Source organism: Protobothrops mucrosquamatus, unplaced genomic scaffold (genome assembly GCF_001527695.2).
Source record: "Protobothrops mucrosquamatus isolate PMUCROS unplaced genomic scaffold, P.Mucros_1.0 scaffold2202, whole genome shotgun sequence".
NCBI classification, from domain to species: domain Eukaryota; kingdom Metazoa; phylum Chordata; class Lepidosauria; order Squamata; family Viperidae; genus Protobothrops; species Protobothrops mucrosquamatus.
In genome coordinates this window covers 25,610-48,215 of record NW_015388294.1, presented here as the reverse complement: position 1 = coordinate 48,215, position 22,606 = coordinate 25,610, and the positions used below count along the sequence as shown (strand labels likewise).

At 38.5% G+C, this 22,606-nt stretch overlaps 1 protein-coding gene across 1 annotated transcript in view; it reads right to left on the bottom strand.

The window, feature by feature from the left end:
- NFATC3 (nuclear factor of activated T cells 3) overlaps window positions 1-22,606 on the bottom strand; it is a 44,457-nt gene that overhangs the window by 10,076 nt on the left and 11,775 nt on the right. The window contains exons 3-6 of the mRNA XM_015824322.1: window positions 12,930-13,092; window positions 3,009-3,208; window positions 1,315-1,487; window positions 671-811 (exon numbers count right to left, since the gene is read on the bottom strand). Coding sequence (XP_015679808.1) covers window positions 671-811; window positions 1,315-1,487; window positions 3,009-3,208; window positions 12,930-13,092 — 677 coding nt within the window. The remainder of the gene's footprint in view (window positions 1-670; window positions 812-1,314; window positions 1,488-3,008; window positions 3,209-12,929; window positions 13,093-22,606) is intronic.

Sequence of the window (22,606 nt, the reverse complement as noted above, 5' to 3'; positions counted from 1 at the left end):
AGTTCTTACTGTTCCACGGTCCTATCTCGAAATCTACAAACTGGAAATAATCCAAAATAACAAGGCAAGCAGATTGTTACAATCTGCCCCAACACTGGAACCCAAAGTCATCTGGATCTGATTGATTTCCTTTGCAAACAATATGGAAACTGCAAGGAGTCACTGACTGCTCTGGCACTAAATGCCCCCCCCCAATCATGATAAAAGAATTGCTGCATATCCCAAAAAATATGCAGCAATGGAGAACTAAAAACTCAGTACCTCCACTGCTGCAGAAGACAACTTTAAATACATTTCACCCTGTGTTGGATCTGAGCCATCTTGAAAAGTTCTCATCTTACACTTACACAACCGTCAGGTCCACAGTTAAGCATGGGGCTGATCTGGCTCAATGGGAAAAGAGCACCTATAAGCGATGCCAACTGGATACACTAGGAGGGTACCTAAATGCAGGTTCCTACATTTCTCACCGCTGAACTGCATTGTCTTGGATAGGGGGTCAACTCTATCGAGTTCCTTTTGAATTCAGACAATGTTGCACTTCATTGCAGGTTAAAAGGACGCCGTACAAAAATAGACAACGTGATTGAATGCAACTTAAGAGACTCTGGTATGTTCCTCCAGAAATAAACTCTTTCTTGAAACTCTTACTTGAAACAGGTGAACTTACCTTGCCCCTTTTCCAGAAATATTATTTTTGACTCTGGAAGGAAGTTGCAGCCTGTAACAATCATTTCATGGCCTCCATTTGCAGAGCAATTACTGATGCTGTATTTCTCTATCTGAGGAAGTTCCTGAGCAGATCTCTGAGCTTTATGAAAGAGAAAGAGAAAAATGCATAAGAAAGTATACACATATAATTCTTATCGTCTCTCTCTCTTCTCCCCGCCTTCGCCATTTTTATTTCACACGTACAACACGCTTTCCTATATGTAGTTGAACTATAGTTTAATCTGTTTACTTACAGAATTTCTGAAATTGCTTGACACACACTATGAACTAACCCTACAATAACAACTCATACAATAACAACTCATAACAACTTACCACAAATAAAGCATTTCATGATTAGTACTATTTGATTAAGAGAGACACAGAGAAACTTATCTGTCTCAGAAACAAAATCCACAAATGAATATATCAGAATAAGTAAAGGGAGCTTTCTAAAAGTCTAAGCACAAGAAGGTAAAAAGCTACCTAGATATAATATTTCTTATGAAGTACAAACTTAATTCCTGAAGTATTGGCTGATTGAAATATTTATGGATATGAAGATTCCCTGCCCCACAGCAGCCAAAACAGGAGGAAACTTACAGCATTCAACAGGTATAGATGCAACTTGAAGGGACAAGACCTTCCCACTAGGCTGTGGGATATGGACACGAAATACAAGCCTCACTCTTGTGTTTTTTCTGCCAATATCCGTCTCCCCCTTCCGAAGCTCTATGTCTGAATTGCGGAGTTTCAGAATACCTGCACAGTCAATACTGGAGAAAATAGAAAACACAGACCAAGTGTTATCTAATTAAACATGCATTTTTCTTGTTTAAATATCTGCAAACATAAAAGTCACCCATTTATAGCAATAGCACTTAGACTTATACGGTCAAACTCCACGTTGTGGGCAGAGTTAGCCTGCAACACTGCATTCTCACCACTGCGCCACCAGGGCTGCTTATCATGTTAGACTGCAAGCCGGACATTGTACCTTTGTACTAGAACAAGTGGGAAGGTATTTATTTTGTTTGCAGCAATCAGGCATGGAGCTGCAGGGGATAAAAATCTCAGCCAGCTGCTGGCAGTACAAGCAATCATATAATTCTGCTTGGTGTTTAGTCTTAGAGCTCATCAGACGTAGCACAATGCTGCAGGCTGGACAGAGAAAGAGTGAAAAGGCACATCTCCAGGGCTCATCTGAAAGGATTGTGACTATAGATGACTGACAGAGGTTAACTGCAGAACATCTGTGAATTATTTGCAAAATAATTCTCTTGAAAACCACATCTAGCAAAAATGGATCACTTCTTACGACAGCTGATCACCAGTTTTCAGGTATCATTTTTTAAAAAACATCTCAATAAAAAACATATATAATAAACTGACCCTCCCTGGGTCAGTCAGCATCAGATGTGCAAAAGCATTGCTTGCAGAGTCATAAACGCTCTCATTTCACATTCTCCTTCTTACAAATGAGGGCAAATGAGTCTCCCTCGTCCTTATTCAAACAAGCCATAGCTTAACAATACCTGCAAATACAGCAAGCAATGTTTGTGCAGACCGGGGGCAGACGAGAGGAGTGGGAATAGAAAATAAAGGGTGAAAGAACAGACACGATACAGCCAAATGTGTTTTGGAAAGCCATCAAAATTATATTGGAATAAATCCATTTTAACCTACCTTACTCTGCTGATCTTAGTACTTCACTACCTCAGAGAAAATACTTTTTTTTCCCTTATTTTGAACAGACCTGACCTTTTTTTAAGAATCAACATTAGTTCAAGGATTACAGACAAATATTAATGGGCGGGTGGGTGAGGGGGAAGGAGTTGTTATGAATGTGTCTGCAGGTCAGTGAAGAGTTGCTTCAGAGAGTTGCAAATAATCAAACACAAACTAAAACTAAGACCTTCTGTTATAATCTTTGTGCATGTTTTTGTGAACGTGTCAGTGTGTGAGTGTGTATTGTGCATACACGAGCATGTACATATATCTACACTACACAACTAATTCTAGGATATAAAGGCCACCTGAAGCTGCATAATTTTATTCGTACTGCATCATGAAGCACCTGCACTCCAGCCAAGCATCTTTGTTTTCTTAATGGGTCCACTTCAAGCCTCAAGAATCCCACCCCAAACAGAAGTTGCAAAGAGCTGCGCTCGAAAGCTGATATATAAAGATTACAGTTTAATATGTTATAATCAGTATCACGTATCCCGAAACCCACGAAAGCCTATGAAATCTGGGATACAACATATGGATTTGCCTGGCAGAATCCTCAGACTTACCAGGCTGACATATTGTTTTCGGGTAAAAGAGGAATTTCCAAAACCTTTGTGCTGGCAAGGATTATTTCTTGACTAGCTGTGGCAACAGTTTTTCCTGTGATTCTGTGCACTTGGTAGAAAGCATGTGGCCGTAAGTACCGATCGTCTGCTGTCCCAATGAACATCTGAAGATTTACAGGTTTTTCATTGTAACCTAGGAGCTGATAAGAAACAAAAAAAAAACCTGTTAAAAATTAACGATTAGCTTTTCAGAGTGAAAGTGTTAAAATTGCAGACATGGCTTCAGATACAGATGCGTATTTGTAGCATATTTGCTTCCACCCCCAAAAAAGGTTCACAAGTATATGCCTATAATAAGAAAAATTTAAATGGCAAAATCTTACAATCAAACCACTCTGCTGCACTTGGCAGTCCTTAGGCTTTTAGAATTATGTCACACAAATAATTTATTATTATACAATGCTATGGTTTCCTTTTCTAAAAATAATTTTATTGATTTTTTTACCTTGTTCATAGTGTTGATTTTTACCTAGGTCCAACCTAGAATTAGAGAGATGTTTCCTGTCAGTGAGAACAATTCATCAGTGGAATGGCTTGCTTCCAGAAGTTGTGGATGCTCCATCACTGGAGGTTTTTAAGAAGAGATGTGGGCAGCCATTTGTCTCCAGCTTAAGCCGGGGGGTCGATTAGAAGACCCCCCAACATCTCTTCCAAATCAGTTATTCAGTTACCTTAGAAATTCTAACTAATTGGCATCCCTAAATATTTTAGGTATCACTCCTACATATGCAATCCCCAATAATTTACCTAAAACCATTAAACAAACTCTTTTTTTAATTAAAAAAAAAGTAAAATACTATAATAGGAGGCTTATCTTTCACTCGAAAAGATTTTGTGGTGAAACAACCTTTCTACAAGTCAAACTGGGTCCATCCTGTTGTTGTTGTTAGTTGCGAAGTCGTGTCCGACCCATCGCGACCCCATGGACAACGTTCCTCCAGGCCTTCCTGTCCTCTACCATCTTCTGGAGTCCATTGAAGCTCATGCCTACTGCTTCAGGGACTCCATCCATCCACCTCATTCTCTGTCGTCCCCTTCTTCTCTTGCCCTCAATCCATCCTATTGCAGTCTATTGGGAATGTGGTGGCTCATGTGGTCAGGATGCTGGGGTGAGGATTGGCAGGCTTGTGTTTGAGACCCGGTTAGTGCCTTGTGGTGGGGTGAGCTCTCATCATTCACTCCAGCTCCTGCTGACCCAACAATTCAAAAGTGGGCAACCATGGTAGATAGATGGGTACTTCAGTGGGCAACTTAACAGAGTCAACAAAGGAGCTCCCAACTGCGCATCTCCTGAGCAATGGTGATGTCACCGGTTGATCCTTTCACCGTGGAAGTAATGTGGGGCAGTAAAAAAAAAAAAAAAAGGGTAAGGACCGGGTATCCCTCCAGGGGTTTGAAGCTACCAACTTTCACATTCTGTTTCCATTGGCTATGATGAATGAGACTGATGGAATCCAAAACAGCTGGAGGAGGCCAGATTGCCTCACCCCTTAAACAGAAGCCTGGTGACTTTGCTTGCCAAGCCTTTTGAAGATTTTTGACGAACTGCTTCCTGATCTGTTCTAATGTAATTTAGCAGTGGTTTTTAAGTTATAATGTTATTTGGGGAAACTGCACTGGAAAAAAGAACTCGGTTGATGCAAATGCGAGCGGCAATAAAATGCATTAAATCTGTCAAAATCAAAACCATCAAGGTACAATCCCACACGGAAACCGTTTCGATCGTTCAAACAAAAGTCCCGTTCTGAATTGCAACATTTAATTTAAATGTAATTCAATTCAGCTCTTAATTACCGAGGAAAATCCTTCCTCCATTTCCAGCTCAATCATATTCATATTTGGTGAGAAGCATCAATACTCAATTAAGAGCACCCAGAATCACTACCAAGCCTGCTTCGTAGCAAAGTCATCTGATTTTTTTTAAAATATATGTATACTTTTTATTAAGAAATTTGATTACAATAATTGATGATACAGTAACTGTCTCCTCCCTGCCTTTCTGGAATGTGTTCCTTTCTTCCTAAAAAGCTGCTGCTTCACTCTAATCCATCATACCACTTGTCCGAAATGGTATAGGGTTTCCTGCCTGAGCAGGGGGTTGGACTAGATGACCTCCAAGGTCCCTTCCAACTTTATTATTATTATTATACCAGCTCCCCCCCATCATATCTCACAGCATCAGAGGCTTCACTTCTAATAACTCCAAATAAGAAAAAACTGCCCTTTTAAAAAGTAATAATAATTAAAGGCAGCCCAAGATTACACTCTGCGCTTGTAGATAGCAATAAATTGTGCATTTAAAAAAAAATCTACTTGTGTTTTTTCAAACTAGTGGGAACAGTCAGTACTGGCTGTTATTGAAATTGCCCAGATTGATTAGCTTTAATTATAAAACTCATTGGGATATCCTGGATTAGCTAGTGGCTCTCAAAATCTCAACATAAAATGGGAGCAGACAGAGAGCATCAGCCTAGCTATAGGATCCAGAAGATCAAAGAGAGCTGTTGCTTTGCCTAAATCAGTGGTTCTCAACCTTTTTAATGCCGCGACCCCCAACCGGTCGTAAGTCGAGGACTAAACCTGTCGTAAGTCGAGGACTAAACCGGTCGTAAGTCAAGGACTACCCAACCGGTCGTAAGTCGAGGACTTTCCCTGCCCGGGAGCGCCGCGCATGCGTGGTTCCGCCCCCTGCGCCGGCCGAGGCGTAGCTGGCAAGCGGCAGAGACAGAGCAGGCCGACCACCAGCTGGCCCAGCCCAAGGGAGGTAAGGCACCCGCCGGAAAAGGGGAAAAAAATGGCGGACAGCCTTGCTTGGCGACCCCCGTGAAATGTTCGATCGACCCCAAATGGGGTCGCGACCCATAGGTTGAGAACCGCTGGCCTAAATGGTTCTGAAAGCCCAACATCCCAAATCAGCACCTCGTGGTCAGCCATTAAGAACATGTTGTCTTATATATTAGTAGAACCAGCAAAAAACTTCTTGGCTTTTCAGGAATTTAGAGTGTATATTTTCTTCCTGCTACAAACAAAGCTATCTTCCATTCCCAAATATAATACAGCAGCTATGTATTATTATGTGCATAATGGCATATTCTCATCATCTACCAAAACTGAACAGATGTGGTGTTTTATTTTTCCCCATCATATTTATAAATTGAGTTCCTTCTCTCATTTTAACTGGGTTTGCTGTAATTCCATTAATCTCTCAATGAAACTTCCCCATCTCGGGAACGTCCATATTTTCCTTTCATATATGCCCTAACAATGGTGGCAGTGAAGAAAATACAATACGAAAAAACGACCAACTAATTTATCGTTAGTGAATTTATCAAGCATAAATTACTCAGATTGCAGAAACATTTTTATATTCCTTGGGGGTCAGTTGTGACCCCCTCCTCCCACAATCCACAAATAACCTGTCAAATCACAAAAACCTAAGGAAATGATACAGTGATGAAAAGTGAACTGAAAACTCCTTATGAATGAAGTTTAATATACCTAATCCCAGGATGTGTAGACTTTTACTTCTCAATAGATAGGAAATAATAGCAGGAGCCCTTTTTTTTCCTGAGACTCTGAGATCCTTACAGTAGCTACTGTCCAATCTCTCTGGCCTGATTTAAGACACTTTTATATTTAACAATTTCCCCTGCCAAAACGTATCCCGGTTCAGGGGAGGTCTTCTGGTTTTGTTTTGAACAGACTATGTCCTCCCACTTTTTGTTTAAAAAAAGAAATATGGCAGTTGCACGTTGACTGTGCAATCCAAAATATTAGTACAAACGGGGCCTTGATAAACCTTCCAATGGATACTATATTAAATGGCTGATATTAAATACCGATCTGCGTCCTTTACGCCGACACTACACTCTAGCGGTTGTGTTACAAAAAGGGAACCGAACATGTTTAAAATACATTTACAGTTCCTGCAGTTGCCCAAATATAGGCATGCTCGTGTGCAATGTATTTTTATTCCATAAATATAATCCCATACTCTTCACACAAGGCATCATGCGGGAATATTGTAAATAATGAAAAGTTACAGCACCATCTCCATGAGTGACCTCTAAAAACCCTCCGCCAGTAACTATATACTGTGACACACAACCCACTGCTTTGCCGATGAAGCTCTGCCAAGCTGTGTGTGTTTCTGTATCGTTTCCATAGCAAAAGTCCGTGTATGCGTAAGTTACACTAAAGCTGGAAGGCTAAGGAGAGAAGGTCACTACAGGATAAGCTACAATAGCCGCTCTCTAAAACACCTCTAATTGTGGCAGAGTGTTGTCACAGGCGGGTTTCCTTAAATGTGGATGCAAGGCAGAAATAACAAATGAGGTTAGGGAAAGGAGACTTTATTTACTTTTTCACATTTTCAACCTTTCTCTGAAGCCAGTGCCTTGCAACTCATTTCAAGGTCAAACTTTTGGCTACCTCAGCTAACAAGCTATTTTAGCATGGTGTGACCCATTCCTTAATGGAGCATTAACAAACCCCTTCCTCGACTGAATTGGGTGGGTGCCTGTTAAGCAGTACGTGGCATAATCCATCACGCTTATTAGCACCACAGATTAATGCAACAGCAATATCCCAAATTTTAAAAGGCAAGGATTTTCTTTCTGGGCAAACAGAAAGTGTTTGCTTTTCATTTGTCCTTCTGACTGTATTTGCCCTTCTTTGATCTTGAGCTGCTTTTTGTTTGCAGTGCATAAGCAGAGAGATCAAAGGAATTGTGGATAAGGGAAATGAGAACATGTGTTCTGATCTGATGTAAAAAGCAATCTGCAAGGCGGGCCCAGCACTTGCTTTCGACTGGGGCACTTTTGTAATGTAATCAGCGAGTGCTAATCAACGTTCCAGATTCAAATTCCCCTTCTAGATGTCTAGAACATCTCATAAACTCACCTAAAACACATCAATAATGGAGACAATGGAGAAAAAAAGCGAGTTATAATTCAAGCATCATTTTGGCTGGGCAGAAAATATCTCATGACCAAATACAGCAGTCCCTAATCTATATCTTTCTTATATATATAAATAAAAATGTAAATGTTCGTTTGTTCAAAATCTTAAAATCTCCAAACGTTCTTCACCGATTGCTTTGAAATTTTGACACAACGTTGCATTCGAACACGCGCGTGTTTTTTATACCTATATTATATAGATGTCACACCTGTGACAGGTAAAAACATGCTTTTTTAAAAAAACAGCGCCATCTGTTGGACGTAAAAGCAACACACGCTTTTACCCGACTGAGCCACAGCAACGCGTGGCTGGGTACAGCTAGTATTAAATAAAAGACTTACCTGTACTTCAGACTTCTATATCATAAACTTCTACAATTAGAATAGAATCGAGCTGGAAGGGACCTGGGAGGTCTTCTAGTCCAGCCCCCTGCTCAAGCAGGAGGACCTACACCGTCTCAGATAGGTGAATGTCTAGTCTCTTCTTAAAAACCTTCAGTGATGGGGCGCCCACAAATAGATACTTTGAGTTACTGTCCACAATTCAGCTTGAAACGTCTGTCGTTAAGCGAGACAGTTGTTAAGTGAGTTTTGCCCCGGTTTACGACCTTTGTCGCAACAGCTGTTAAGCGAATCACTGCAGTTGTTAAATTAATAACCGGTTGCTAAGCGAATCTGGTTTCCCCACTGACTTTCCTTGTCAGAAGGTTACAAAAGCGGAATCACATGACTTCGGGACACTGCAACTATTATAAATATGAGAAAGTTGCCCAGTGTCTGGATTTTGATCATGTGACCAAGGGGACGATGCAACGGTCGTGAAAAAAGGCCATCATAACTTTGAACGGTCACGAAATGGACTGTTGTAAGTCGAGGACTACCTGTGTAAGGCAGCATTAAAGAAAAAAAAATCATCTTGAAAACACGCATGCCAGTCAGGAAATAGCAAGCTAACATTAAACATTAGGGTTCCAAATAAAGCAGTTCCGTCAGAATCGCTCTGTCAATTCTCCTGCAAACTCTCCAGCTATCAGCGAGGTATTTCAAACTGGCTAAATTCCAATCCCGTACATACAGATTCCAACCACCAAAAAATCCCAGTGGACATGTATGTGGGGCAAGGGAAAATGTAGGTTCAAATGCAAAAAATGGGAAAACGAAAGAAAAGCAGAATGGATTTTGCGAAAAGCTATTTTTTATTTATTTTGGTAAATAGTAACAGGGATGAAAACGGAGAAAAGGGGGCAGCAGTTGACGCTCTAATTCCAACAATCTCTTTTCGAGACGCTCAAGAAAAGGCTACTTTTAAATTTTAAGAAACGTGCACGTAGCAGGTGTGTTTATGAAACTTACATCATTCCTATTTAGCCCTAAAATAGAATCCGGTTATGGAGCTTTTAGACATCTCTAGAGAGAAAAATAAATGAGATGAATAACCACCAAAAAAGCAAGAGCAACTGGAGATAAAATCCACTTTGCAGCACTATATCAAAATTATCTGAAGAATGAACACTAAATGTGACAGAAAGCTGATAAATAAAGGAACTGTTTGAACATATAACAAAGAACTGAGATAAGGAATGTGCTACATTCAATTCTTAGTTAGAATTTCCATAAGTCCTCCATTACACTTCTGGTTACCTATCAAGCAGTTTACACTAGGTTATCTTGTTTTACAATACTTTTTTCTTTTTCTGCTGACATACCAAGCCCTCACTTGCACACAACAAAGCAGGAGAAATGTGGTATTGCACTAACTGTTTCTCAATTAACTAACATATCACAAGCTTTCTCCCTGACAGATTTTTTTCAATGATTCATTGAACAGTAAAAATCAAACCTGCATAACACTTGTCCAACATCAAAGTTCACTGTGCTTCTCAAATCTGGGTCACCGTTACATCTTGTACATTTTCTCCAGACACTCTAAAGAAACTGATCTGCATAAAGAGTTTGCATTTGCATCAGGGTTGAAGGATAAAGAAAAAAGGACCAGAAATCCTCAGTGCAAATCTTTGAATACCTTTTCAGCTATCTTCTTGAACAGAATGGGTCAAATGTTTGATAAAATTGAAAGAGTACGTTCTAATCTAGCTGCAAAACGTAACTGCAATAAATCTCTAATTTAAAAAAAAAGTTTTATAAAAGTGATTTGTTAACAATTCTAATGGCCACATTATGTTGCTGATTCATATTAGTTGCATGCCCATTAAGATTTCTTATTTATTGTATACTTGCACCTTTAATTTCTTGTACTTAATCTAAAACCTAGCTTTTTTTTCTCTGTTGAATTTTATCTTGGGTGTTGCAACTCTTTTTTTCCACCTTCGAAAGCCTTTAAAAATGTGAGTCTGTTTTCAAGAGCGTTGGTAAGCCTTTCTGCCTCTGTGGTGTATCCACCTCCTCTGCCACATTATCTATTTTAATGCACAGGGAAGATTGACACAGATCAATTAATGACCATATGCTTACTACAGTAGTTGCTTTATCATCCATTTGCTCCATCTATTGTAGCAAACTTAAACCCCTTATCAACACGGGTAGTCCTCAAGTTGCGATCACAATTGTGTCCAAAATTTCTCTTGCTTAAGGCAAGACAGTTATTAACTGAATTTTGCCCTGTTTCATGACCTTTTTTGCCACAGTTGTTAAATGAATCACTGCAGCTGTTACGTTAGTAACATGCTTGTTAAGTGAATCTGGTTTCCCCATTCATTTTGCTTGTCAGAAGGTTGCAAAAGGGGATCACGTGACCCTGGGACTCTGCAATTGTCATAAATATCTGCCAGTTGCCAAGCATCTGAAATTTGATTATGTGACCACGGTCATAAGTGTGGAAAACAGTCATAAGTCACTTTTTTCCAGTGCCGTTGTAACTTTGAATGGTCATTAAATGAAGTAAGTCAAGGACTACCTGTAAGAAAGCCACTTTAAAAAAAACAAAAACAAACCAGAGGTTGTTAAATGCTTTGCTAGTATAATATTAAAGAACTATTCTAAGCCATTCTCATTATCTGAGACTAGGGCCCTGGCCTGGAATATTTTTTTTCTAAGAAACCTTTAATTCTTGTAACCAATAAAACGACTCACACATGAACATTGGTATCTTATTCTAAAAGGCTGCCATTTTTGCAGGCTTTCTGAAATTTCCCACACTCCTATTTCTCCCATTTTTGAAGTTGGAGACATAAATTATTCTCCAATGTTTCTCATACATTATAGATAATGATTGTGAAATAATATTTGCAAGCTCTTTCGGTACCTAAGTGTATAATCAAACTCTTAAGAGGCATGAAATCATCTCTTTGCTTATAATGGGTACAAATCATTCTTTAGGTTGGCAAAGCTTCTCTTTGCCACAGTTAACATCAAATTTAATTTTTTTGAGCATCATCTTCCTCAAACATTATCTTCCTTTTAATATAGCCAAGGAAGCACCTGTTCTTACTTTCTTATCATTCACAACTATTGTTCGTGTCGAGCTTTGGTCTTTTCCAATATTTTTATTTGGAAAATATTTGTCAAGAAGTCAGGAATTACAAGTTTATTTCATGCTACCTATATGTAAGAATCTGATCTACTAATGGCCAAGGCAAATTGACACCAGGTAAGAACGGACTTCAAGGGGGGCTGGACTTAGGACCTAGAGATGCCAAACTGATGATGCATTTGACCCCAACCTCAGGCTCAACCTAGTCATTTCCTACAATACTCTAATAAAAGAAGCAGCATTTGATTTTCTAATTTCTTTCAGTTATTATATAACAATGTAGCTCAGATATGGACACAGTCCCAAGCTCACGGATAAGGAAATAAACTCCAGTGAACAGAACTGAACTTATTTCCAAGTACGGTAAAGTTGTACTGGATTATGTATTAAACCTAACAAATTCAGTGCAGTATGTCTAAAAGCCCATGCCTACGCCAAAACTATGCACCGTGTACAAAAATACTGTCTGCAATCAGTAGCTATTTTAATGTTTGCCTAAATATTACATACCGTGTTAATGTTTAGCACATACAAACTAAGTATTTGTTTGGCATTCACCTACTTACCTCGTTTTACGCTCAAGGGACCATGTGCTTTATACGCTAGTTTATACCTAATGCCTTACTTAAGCATTATGAAAACAATATTCAACCTCCTGTTAACGCACATAAGTAGAAAGGCAATAAATGTGTTGCCTGCTGCTTCTCCAATAAACCCAAAGCCAGCACCCTACTGCTAAATACCATTTGTGTGCAGACTATAATCATGATTTCTCTATCACATGTTGGAACAAGGGAAAGAGTATCACAGTAATAAAAGTGCACTTGCTCCTGGAAACACCCACCATTTGCACTGCAGGGGTAATACAAGTCTTCTAATGCCCACACAAAATATGCACAAATCAGAATTCTGGGTTTTCATTCGTAGCAAGCATACTACTGTGCGCAAGAATGACTTCAGCTTAGTGTTATGTCCAAATTTCTTGTCATTTCCAAGCAAGCCATAAATTATCAATAAGTAAACCAGTAGCTTCTGATACTGTGAGCAGCCAACAAGGAGATCTGACTGTGTTCCTAGAAAATGAAGTTATTTTAAATGAAGTCTAATAACAGAAACAGCAAGTTAGGAGCAATTAGCAGTCCTACCTGCTCATGAATAATAAGCCAGCACTCATCAGAGTTCTGACACAATTCTTTCCAAACACTGTTCATTCCTGTAGACAATTATTTTTATTATAACCAAGAACATGTAGGTATAAAGATATTTGGGGATGACCTTGGAAATAGGAGAAAGACCATTGCTTAGGCTGCAGAGTCCTCATCCTGCCCCCCCCCCCCAAGGCCATTCCCAAATACCATTACAACAGGGAAAATGTGGTTCATAGAAAAGGCACATATTAGCATCTCTTACCTTCACTACAGGATGTCCACCAGTAGATGCTTTTACTGCTCCTCTGCTGCCTTCTGTCTCATAATGTGCTCTGTGATGGGTTTTTGGCTGTACTTCTATTTTCAGCTCGCATTGCCCATATTGCGTGGGTAAAGGCCAGTCTAGAGGCGGCAATGAAGATGTGCTAAAACCAAGAAGTGCATATATTTCAATAGATATTCATGTAATATTGTTCTATCCTCCCTTTCAATGTTTTTTTGGGAGGCGGCCCTATAAATGCAGTAATAAAGCTGTGCAGTATTTTAAACAAAGCGAAAACAGACTGTCTTTTCCATGTTAAAATGTTATTTTGTTTTAAAATAATTCAATTATTGTTTTATATTAACAAATATTAGACTAATGATCAGCAAGGAGAAAGCAGATGTGAAGAACCAAGAAAAAAAAACAGAAAAAAATTTGCATCAACTGTTTTCCCCCCAGACTCTTAATAGCTCTCCTACGCATGAAGAGGCACAGTTATGGCTAAAACTCCAGTACAAAAGCGTGACATATTTCATAAACCTGCACTATCTCCACGCATGATACTCTGCATGACCTAACTCATAACTTTCCAGAAGCATTTAAGCCCTTTGTCAAGCATACCAAAGTGAACTATCTGGGGAATTCCTTTCATCCAGTTTTACTATCCCTCTACAAAGATCCAATATGAATTGCAGTATTGTCGTTATACACACATTAAACATGTGTTAATGGAACATCAAGCCACAGACCAGCTATACACAGGATTCTTACTGCAGGAAAGATAAATATTAAAAATAAAAAAGATTAGCTAACAAGCTAGGATTTAAGCACATTGTATTGTGATCACATGAGAAAGCGCCTAATGCAATCTTAGTAAAGGAGGCAGATAATCCTGTCAAGTCCATTTTTTATAGAAAGAGTGTAAACACAATGTGGCATGAACAGTGAGCTTGCATTTAAATTCTGATAGTTAGCAGGAAGAACCATTACTGAAGAACATTTCACACTACGGGACCACTTTACGGAGAAGCCATTCTGTATTATTCCAAAATATTTATGACTAGGTTGTAAGACTCCTATTTCTGAAGTAATGGAAAGAATACTGCTAATGAATGTATATAACCCTTCTTCCAGAGCATAAGCAGACACTAGCTATCAATAATCTACTGAATCTGTACAAGATCGACTTTCCCCTCAATAGATCCTAAACTGCTACAGCTTGCTTTCATAGTTGTCTGGTTTATTTAAACTTAACTTCTAAAGTTAAGCGATGTCCTCCTTATTTATATCACAATCACCAGAGGGTTTTGCCAGGTTAGAAGTAGAATTACTAACGTACTTCTTCCCTAATCAAGGGACTAGTCAATCATTCACCCTTTTCCAAACTGCAGAAGATGGAAAATCAAGGAGGATTTCAAATATATCTTTAAAAAGAAAGCAGGGGAAGGGGGGGTGTTGTCATCTGGGCTGCTAGGGCATGAAATGTGAAAGATGATCCAAGACCTGCTTTATAAACTAGTGTAAAAAAGAGCACTGGTACAGATATAGTAGCTGTATTAATAGTAATACGTGATATTCACCACTGCTTCTTCCTGTGAAATATCAGCAAAAGGAGAATGGAACATACAAAAGGTCAAAAAAAGTCAATAAAAACTAAACTTATAAACAAACAGAGGTACAAAATGGATTTGCCAATAACTAGGATGTCAAACCAGGTTGTTTTCATAGAGGAGGCCCTGTTCTTAATATAACTATTAGGTATGGCATCCATGTGGCCTTATTGCTATTAATATTTCTTGTGCCCAAGATTAGAGAAATCTGTGGTGATTGGCTGCTGTACTACTGAGAAAGTGATAATTAAATTGAAACCGATACATTAAGTTATGCAAAACAAACAAAACATTCCTTAGATCATTGAACTGATTCTTTTCGATAGCTAACTAATGGACTGTACAAATCAAAGATACGTTAAGTTTAGGTCTAAAAGCAACCCTCGCATAACGTTTAAAAGGAAATTAATCAGTAAAGCCTTCATTTAAAAGGAGGATATGATCTGGCCAAGTAAAAACAGTAAGTTGTATGCAACATACTGTTTTTGTTTTGTTGCAAACACTTGCACATCACTGTACCATTTTAGTTAGCTATGGTTAGTACTGAAAGAAGTTGTTTACAATTGCTACAATTGCTAAATTGAGCTTCAGCAAAGTATCTGGGGGGGTTTGAATAATAATAATAATAATAATAATAATAATAATAATAATAATGATGATGATGATGATGATGATGATGATGATGATGATGATGATGATGATGATGATAAAGTTGGAAGGGACCTTGGAGGTCATCTAGTCCAACCCCCTGCTCAGGCAGGACACCCTATGCCATTTCAGACAAATGGCTGTCCAGTCTCTTCTTAAAAACTTCCAGTTTTGGAGCATTCACCGCTTCTGGAGGCAGATTGTTCCACTGGTTAATTGTTCTAACTGTCAGGAAGTTTCTCCTTAGTTCTAGGTTGCTTCTCTCCTTGATGAGTTTCCACCCGTTGCTTCTCGTCCTGCCTTCAGGTGCCTTGGAGAATAGCTTGACTCCCTCTTCTTTGTGGCAGCCCCTGAATGGTCAGCTACAAAATTGTTCCCACTATTGTGAACACTAAAGAAGCTCTCATAGGCTTGCTAAACCAGGGTTGTTCTGCCAAAGTCTGCCAGCATAAGAAACAAACTGTTCGAAACAGTATCAGTTGCTCAAAACCAATAGTTATGAGAGATCTTTCATCTTTCTGAAGTTTTTCTTAAACAGACCAATTTTGAAGAGTTTAAATACTTGCCGAGTTACTTTTGACTGATACTGGAAACTTTAGCCAAGTTAAACGTTGAGGTTTGAAGAACTGATTAGCAACTAGCTATTCAGCACAGGTTTAACTCGGTCCGTTTCAACCACGATCAGAGATGATGGAACCATGATGCAAAAATGTCAGGAGGACTCAGCTAGGAAACACAGACGTGATGAAATACAAGAAACTCCTGCTTCATAGGAATCTAGGAGAACTGAATTGTGGCTTTAAAATCAAAAGGCAATGTTTAATGATTCAATGTTTTATCGCAAGTTTAAAATGTTAGTATGTTTGCCACTAATAAGGAACCGAATTAAAAGAAACACTAGGCGAACAAATATAGCTGTGTGTAAATGTTTTAAGTTCTTAATATCTATATAGTTTTAAATGTTTATTTTTCTAAGACATATGTAGGCACTTTGAAAGTCCTCAACTTGTATGAGCACTTATCCCTTGGTCAACAAATAAATTCGTAGGCTAAGTTTACTCAACATAGCTGACTAATTTATATACATGATTGGTGAATAATCTAGATATTAATTTTTTTGTTCAGGTTTCTTTCTGTAGACACAGCTACTAATAGCTTTCCATTGTAACGTCACAGGAAATATTTGAATTGCTAAATCAAAATTTGGAGTACTGTTTAAAAGGCTTATTTGAACACTCTGCAAAGCCTAGCCTGAATGGACTATAAAAGAAACAGCACTAGATTCATTTTCTTTAACCAAAAAAATACTTAGAAGTTAGTAGCCAGGATTGTTTTTTCCTGATTGCCCATTTCTTTTCCACTGCGAACTTTCCTTCTCTTCTTTCCTTCTAGTATCTTCCAATAGTCTTTTTTTTTTTAAACTAAAGAGCAATTAACAATTTTTAAAATAGTAAATAACTGTTAACTCCCTGCACACTTCTGATAAAAGGAGAACATCTGTTAGGTATCACTTGTGGTACTCCCCCTTGCTTATCACACACAAATCTCTTTTGAACTTTCTATATTTGGGGAGTGAAGAAGAGGAAAAGGAGAAAAGAAAAAATGTTGATAACTTTACAGGGAGTCAAAAACCAGACTGCTCAACGGCAGAGGAGTAACCCACTAAACTTGGTTAGTTTTAATTTTACAGGATTGAGGGAGGGGGATTTAGCCTTTGGTATGAAACTAACCTCGTGATTATAGTTCTGTTATGTGAAACTCCAGAATTAGGTTAATGGAGTAAAACCAGGGATGTGGTAATGATAGTTTTGCTATCAACACAGTCTGTGCACATTTAACAGAATCCTAATAGAACAGTAGATATCCTCCAACGTGCAGAACAGAAAATAAAATGCCACATACGGACCGATACTTTCCAAATTCCACCATGTTCAAAGAGAATGCACATAAAAAAATACAAATGCAGAGTTTGCATATATTACTGTTTTAAATGCAAAGCCTACGGACGCTGCCTTTTGAGTCTTAAGACAGAATGTTCAGTTCTGTAGCCTGTTTTCGAAGGCAACCCCACCACTATTTCTGAAAACAACTGAAACTGCTGATTTTCATCTCTAAGCCCATCAAGTTTCAGAAAACCTTCTGCCAGAGATCCGGCAAGTGGGCGGCTTCAGATAAAGATGGCTTCTTGGGTGAAAACTCAGTTCTGGAATTCTCTCCACCGTGGTTACGTCTTATACTTCCATTAAAATGAACTGACTTGCTCTTATGATTCAACAGAGCTTTTCAAAAATTGGTACTCTCAAGTAGTTGAGACCATTCAGTGAGGCAAGTTATGCTGAGAGAGACAAAAAAGCCACTGAGCATCTCCAGAAGCGGTGAATGCGCCAACAGTGGAAGTTTTTAAGAAGAAACTGGACAGCCATTTGTCTGAAATGGTATAGGGTTTCCTGCCTGAGCAGGGGGTTGGACTAGATGACCTCCAAGGTCCCTTCCAACTTTATCATTATTATTATTATTATTATTGTTATTGTTATATGGCTGAGGGTGAACTTGGACCTGGGTCGCCTCGCTCATAGTCCAATACCTTCACAATTAACACCACACTGGGCCTGTGTGGAAACCACAACTGTCCAAAGACAGAAGCCAGAACGTTTTCTTGGAACAAGAATAAGAACCACAATTTACTAATTTCCATTTTCTTTCATTTCCTTTCTTTGATATGGATATATACACCGTTTGTTTTCTTTTCTTTTGTAATGCATTTGCTAAACAATCCTGTTCCATATTCTCTAATAAAAAGATGCTATTCCCCCCCTTTTTTTTTTTTTTTTTTTGCCTGCAGGCTGCAGCTTTAAACCATAAGTTTTATCTGTGCCTGATGCTTTTCTGTTTGACAGCTGGCTTTACTGTCGCACATACTTCACTTCTTGTGGACATAGTTGTGTGGACAATGCTTGTCGTCCTATAGTCCTGTTTATAAAGCACTTCAATTGTGTTTTTCTATGTTCCTTCAATCTTATTTGCATGCATAAACCTACACAACGGTTAGTCTCATTAGCTGAAAGTTTTCCTGTGATTTCTCTTACATCATTTCTCTCATTTTCTTGTTTTTAATTTAATAGGCTTCATTTCCACTCGGAGGATTTTAATGTTTTCCTAACTTTTTCTTTCTTTCATTCTATCTTTGAATATTCTGGGGGGAGGGAGGAATGATTACTATCGCCAGCAAGGGAGCCAATCTCACCTCAACGTTGTTCTTCTAACTATATCATCATTTCCAGAACTATTTATGAAGTATCAAAGTACTCCTTAACTTGGGCAAGCTGAGGGTCTTATCATCTGCCTGACAAATGTGCTCACATGTCTGAGTCAGGCTCACAGTTTTCATGATAAGAATTCAAAAATGATTTGCTTTTTTACCTTCTTCCAGGTTTAATTGTGGAGTTCCCTGTCCTAAGAGCATTGGCTTCCGTCATGTTCTCAGATACTTTCACACCCCTGATGGATTGCTTTAAACTTCACTCCTCCCCTTAGGATGTTAACATCAAGTGTGGCCTTACTAGAAGCTCATTCCTACTGACAGGAGGCTCACTAGAGTTATGGAACCTTCTAACCCATGTCAATTAGTTGTGTTAATTCAAATAATTAGAATTACCTCCCAAGTAAGGACTGGAGGCACTGCCTGTTCTTCCTTGGGCGGCCAGTTCCAGTTTGTGGGTGTGAGGAGGAGGCGAGAGCTTTGGATCTTGTCACTTCTTTAACATGCAGACAAAGCCACCTGAGTAGGCCATCCATCAATGTAAAGGTTATGGTACCATCAGTATGCTGGGGACATCCCATTATACACTGCTACACCAGGGATGCTGACAATGCCTTGGCTCAGAATCTCCAGCCTGTGATAGGCTGAAGTTGAACCCAAATATATCAGAGTTACTATCTGTCCATCAAAGTTTTTTGATATCTCTAGTACTGTATTTAGATAGAATAGTACTTCCCCTTGAAAGAGTAGCTCCACAAGGTATTGGTCCGCCTAGACTTGTGGTTACTACTCGATGGACAGGAGGAGACAGTGGCCAAGGGCTATGATTCAGGTGGGGTGCCAACCGTGACTCTGTTTAGAGCCAAAAGACCTTGCAATGTTAATTCATGCCCTTATCACCACTTACCTAAACTATTGTAATCTATATACTACAAAACCTCTCATTGTTGTGACTTTTAAATGGGCATCACAGGGCAACATTTTTTGAACCAAGGTACTTTAAATGGGCTAACTTACAGAATGCATACAAAATTTGGGACCCGTGACTTCCAAGAGAATGAAATTTGAGGAAGTTGTGACTGCTTCAATGCTACTGGCTACTGCTGTGGCCACATGATCTTCATTTTCAACATTCCATGACAGTTTCCCAGCCAGTCTCACAATCCCTTGTTCCCTCCCCCACTTAGCAGGACCCACTAACCTGCCTGAAGGCAAGAAGGGAAGGAAGGAAGGAAGGAAGGAAGGAAGGAAGGAAGGAAGGAAGGAAGGAAGGAAGGAAGGAAGGAAGGAAGGAAGGAAGGGAGATTTCCAATACTCCTAGATTTCCACAAGAAAATCTGAATAGGAAAGCCAGTGGGAAGTCAGAAGTCACCCCTGCTCCCACTGCTTTTCCCCCCCGCCCTTGGTCATTTTGTTTCTTTGTTTAGATAAAGAAATATCAACTCAAGAGAGGCTTTAATATCTCAAGAAAACAGGTTCTCAGTCCCTAATCTTCACCTCTGATCATGTACATTAGTGTTTCCCAACTCCCCAATGTTTAAGATGTGTGAACTTCAACTTCCCAAATACTCCCCAGCTGGCTAGGGGATTCTGGGAGTTGAAATCCACTCTTTAAAACTTAAAGTTGACAAAGTTGGGCAACACTGATGCACTATAACAGAGTAAAATGAAGGTGGAAAGAACAGGCAAAACAAGTATAATTAGAACAAGCATGAAACAAAAATAAGGAGCTACTTATGTGAACAGAAACTAGAGAAGATAAAAAAAGAAAAATCTATCTTGAAAAAAAAAATACCCCTCCAACAACAGCTGTGAAGAAACCAATGCAAAGTTTCCATTTTTCTGCAATATCCTGGATTGTAATATTCCTTTTAACAAACAGAATTTAAGAGCCCCAATTACAGTATTACGCGAGTTTGAAGCACATTGGTTAAACTGTATGCTTCAAGGAACCCCTGAGGAAAGTTACCATAGTCTCTATATGTACAAGTAAAACATGCCATCTATTAGCAAATGTGAATGCATACTTATTATTTATGTGCAGTTGTTTGCAAGCTGAAAATAAGAAACGGTTTCGATGGCACACAAAATATGGCACTTGTAAAAGTTCGAATACCCCTTTAACCAGCAGTTTTGTATCACCTTCTTTCTCAGAAATAATAGTTTCTAAATATCATAGCCAACTAAGTGCCTTTCTATTCTTTTCCTAAAATTATTGTTATTTATTTTTCACACTCTTTATTTGTAGAAATGTTATAGCTTTGAAATAGTCTTAGGCCTACCTACATGTTTGAGATCTCCACAAAGACTTTCAATTATATTCAAGTTTGAGAACTGGGAAGGCCTTTTAAAATCTTTATTTCTCTTAAGTATTTCTGCTTGAAGGTATATTTCAGATCGCTGTTTTGCTACAAAAACCAACCTCTTTTCACCTTCATTTTTTTCACGGATAGTGGGACACTGGAAAGTTTTCATTCTCTTAACTATGACCTAAATGGATCTTAATTACTCCTTACAACTTTCTTGACTCCACTTTTATGTTGATTATCAGTATTTTTATTTTTAAGGCTGAATAACTGACCCGTAGGAATTCCACAAAACTGCTTTGATTTTGAATGTAATTTTTCCAACTTTTCTTATTTTCTGAAACTTTTCTGAAGACTGTGTTTAAAGACAGCGCCAATATGCCATCATTGTAAGAGAAGCTGATAAATTTATTCCAAATATTCTACCTTAATTATATGCCCAATACTTGACATTAAAGGAAACAAACAACTGAGCTAGGGTACAAGTCTGTTCACAGTATGGTGAATGAGTCATATTAAAGCTAACGTATTTTAAGCTAATACCATGCGACAAATAGTGTGATAGTGTGGGAGATTCACATGACTGAATGGGGTTTTAAGTTCTGAAAGTGAGCAATAAAAGTGACCTGAATTTATTTCTATGAATTTCCCAGATTAAAAGACAAGCAACACTGGAGATCCTTTCTGGCCTTCAATGGGACAACAATGTAATTCATTTTTTTCAAGCAGCAGAAACCAATGGCTTGAAGAAAAGTGTTCATGCAGCTTAAGTATATTCCCTCCCACCACACCATCCTAGCATTCAAATACAGAATCTCACAAGAATGAACCAAAACACAACGCTTGGCAATTATTGCTTTTGCCTGCTACTTATTGCAAGTTAAGAAAATATTAACCAGCATGCCAAGCATGCTGTCTTAGTGTCTTCTCACTCCAGAGGAGGCTAAAACAAAGAGTCAGATTTCTAAGAAGCTTTCATATACTATTTTGAGATGGGGTCACTAACCCAGCTTATCCCAGAGAGAATTAGCAAGCACATTTAATCTTATTTAAGATCAAATGGCTACTCATCCTATTTCACACTTAAGACCTTGTATGAATAAGAATAATACAAGTAGAAAATTCCGGGATATAAAATGTAACTGCTAGAGTCAATGTTGATTTCATGGCACATAAGCAACTAACCAATTAGTAACTATCAATTTTTAAATACTGCAAGTGTTTATTAAATACACACACGTGCTTGATACGTAGGAGTACAAACACAATTATTTATTTAGCTCACTGAAAGTGAACAACTTACAACATATGACAAAGAAACCCTGCGACCATCTGGGTTGCAAATTCTTAGAATTTAAAGGTAGGTTCTTAGCTTATTTTAGAACACTAAAGTTAGATGTCTGAATGTGTCCCAGCTAAGAGTACAATCAGATAAATAATCAAATTTCCTGGGGATTGTAGGAATTGCATCCTAATGTTTCTGGAAAATAGCTTGTGAGGAAAGAACAAAAACCATCTTGTAAATTATTTTACTGTTAGTTTAATAACTCTGCAAAAAAACCAAAAACAAACCTTGGGCTCATGAATATCTTCCTCACCCGATAATGTCACATACACACAAAATTAATGCTTTCACTTCCGTATCAGATAACAAGAGTTGCTTCCAAATCTAAAAATATAGTTAACTGTAACTATATGGCTTATGTCGAAAAAGAGCCAAGATCGTAAACAATTATTTGGAATTGGCTTCTTTAAGGAAACTATTAAGAATGATCACAGGGTGTCTAGTTGTGAAAGCGTAGCAATAAACTGATTAGTAAAGAAAGCAAATGAAAGCTTTTAAATATATAGCCA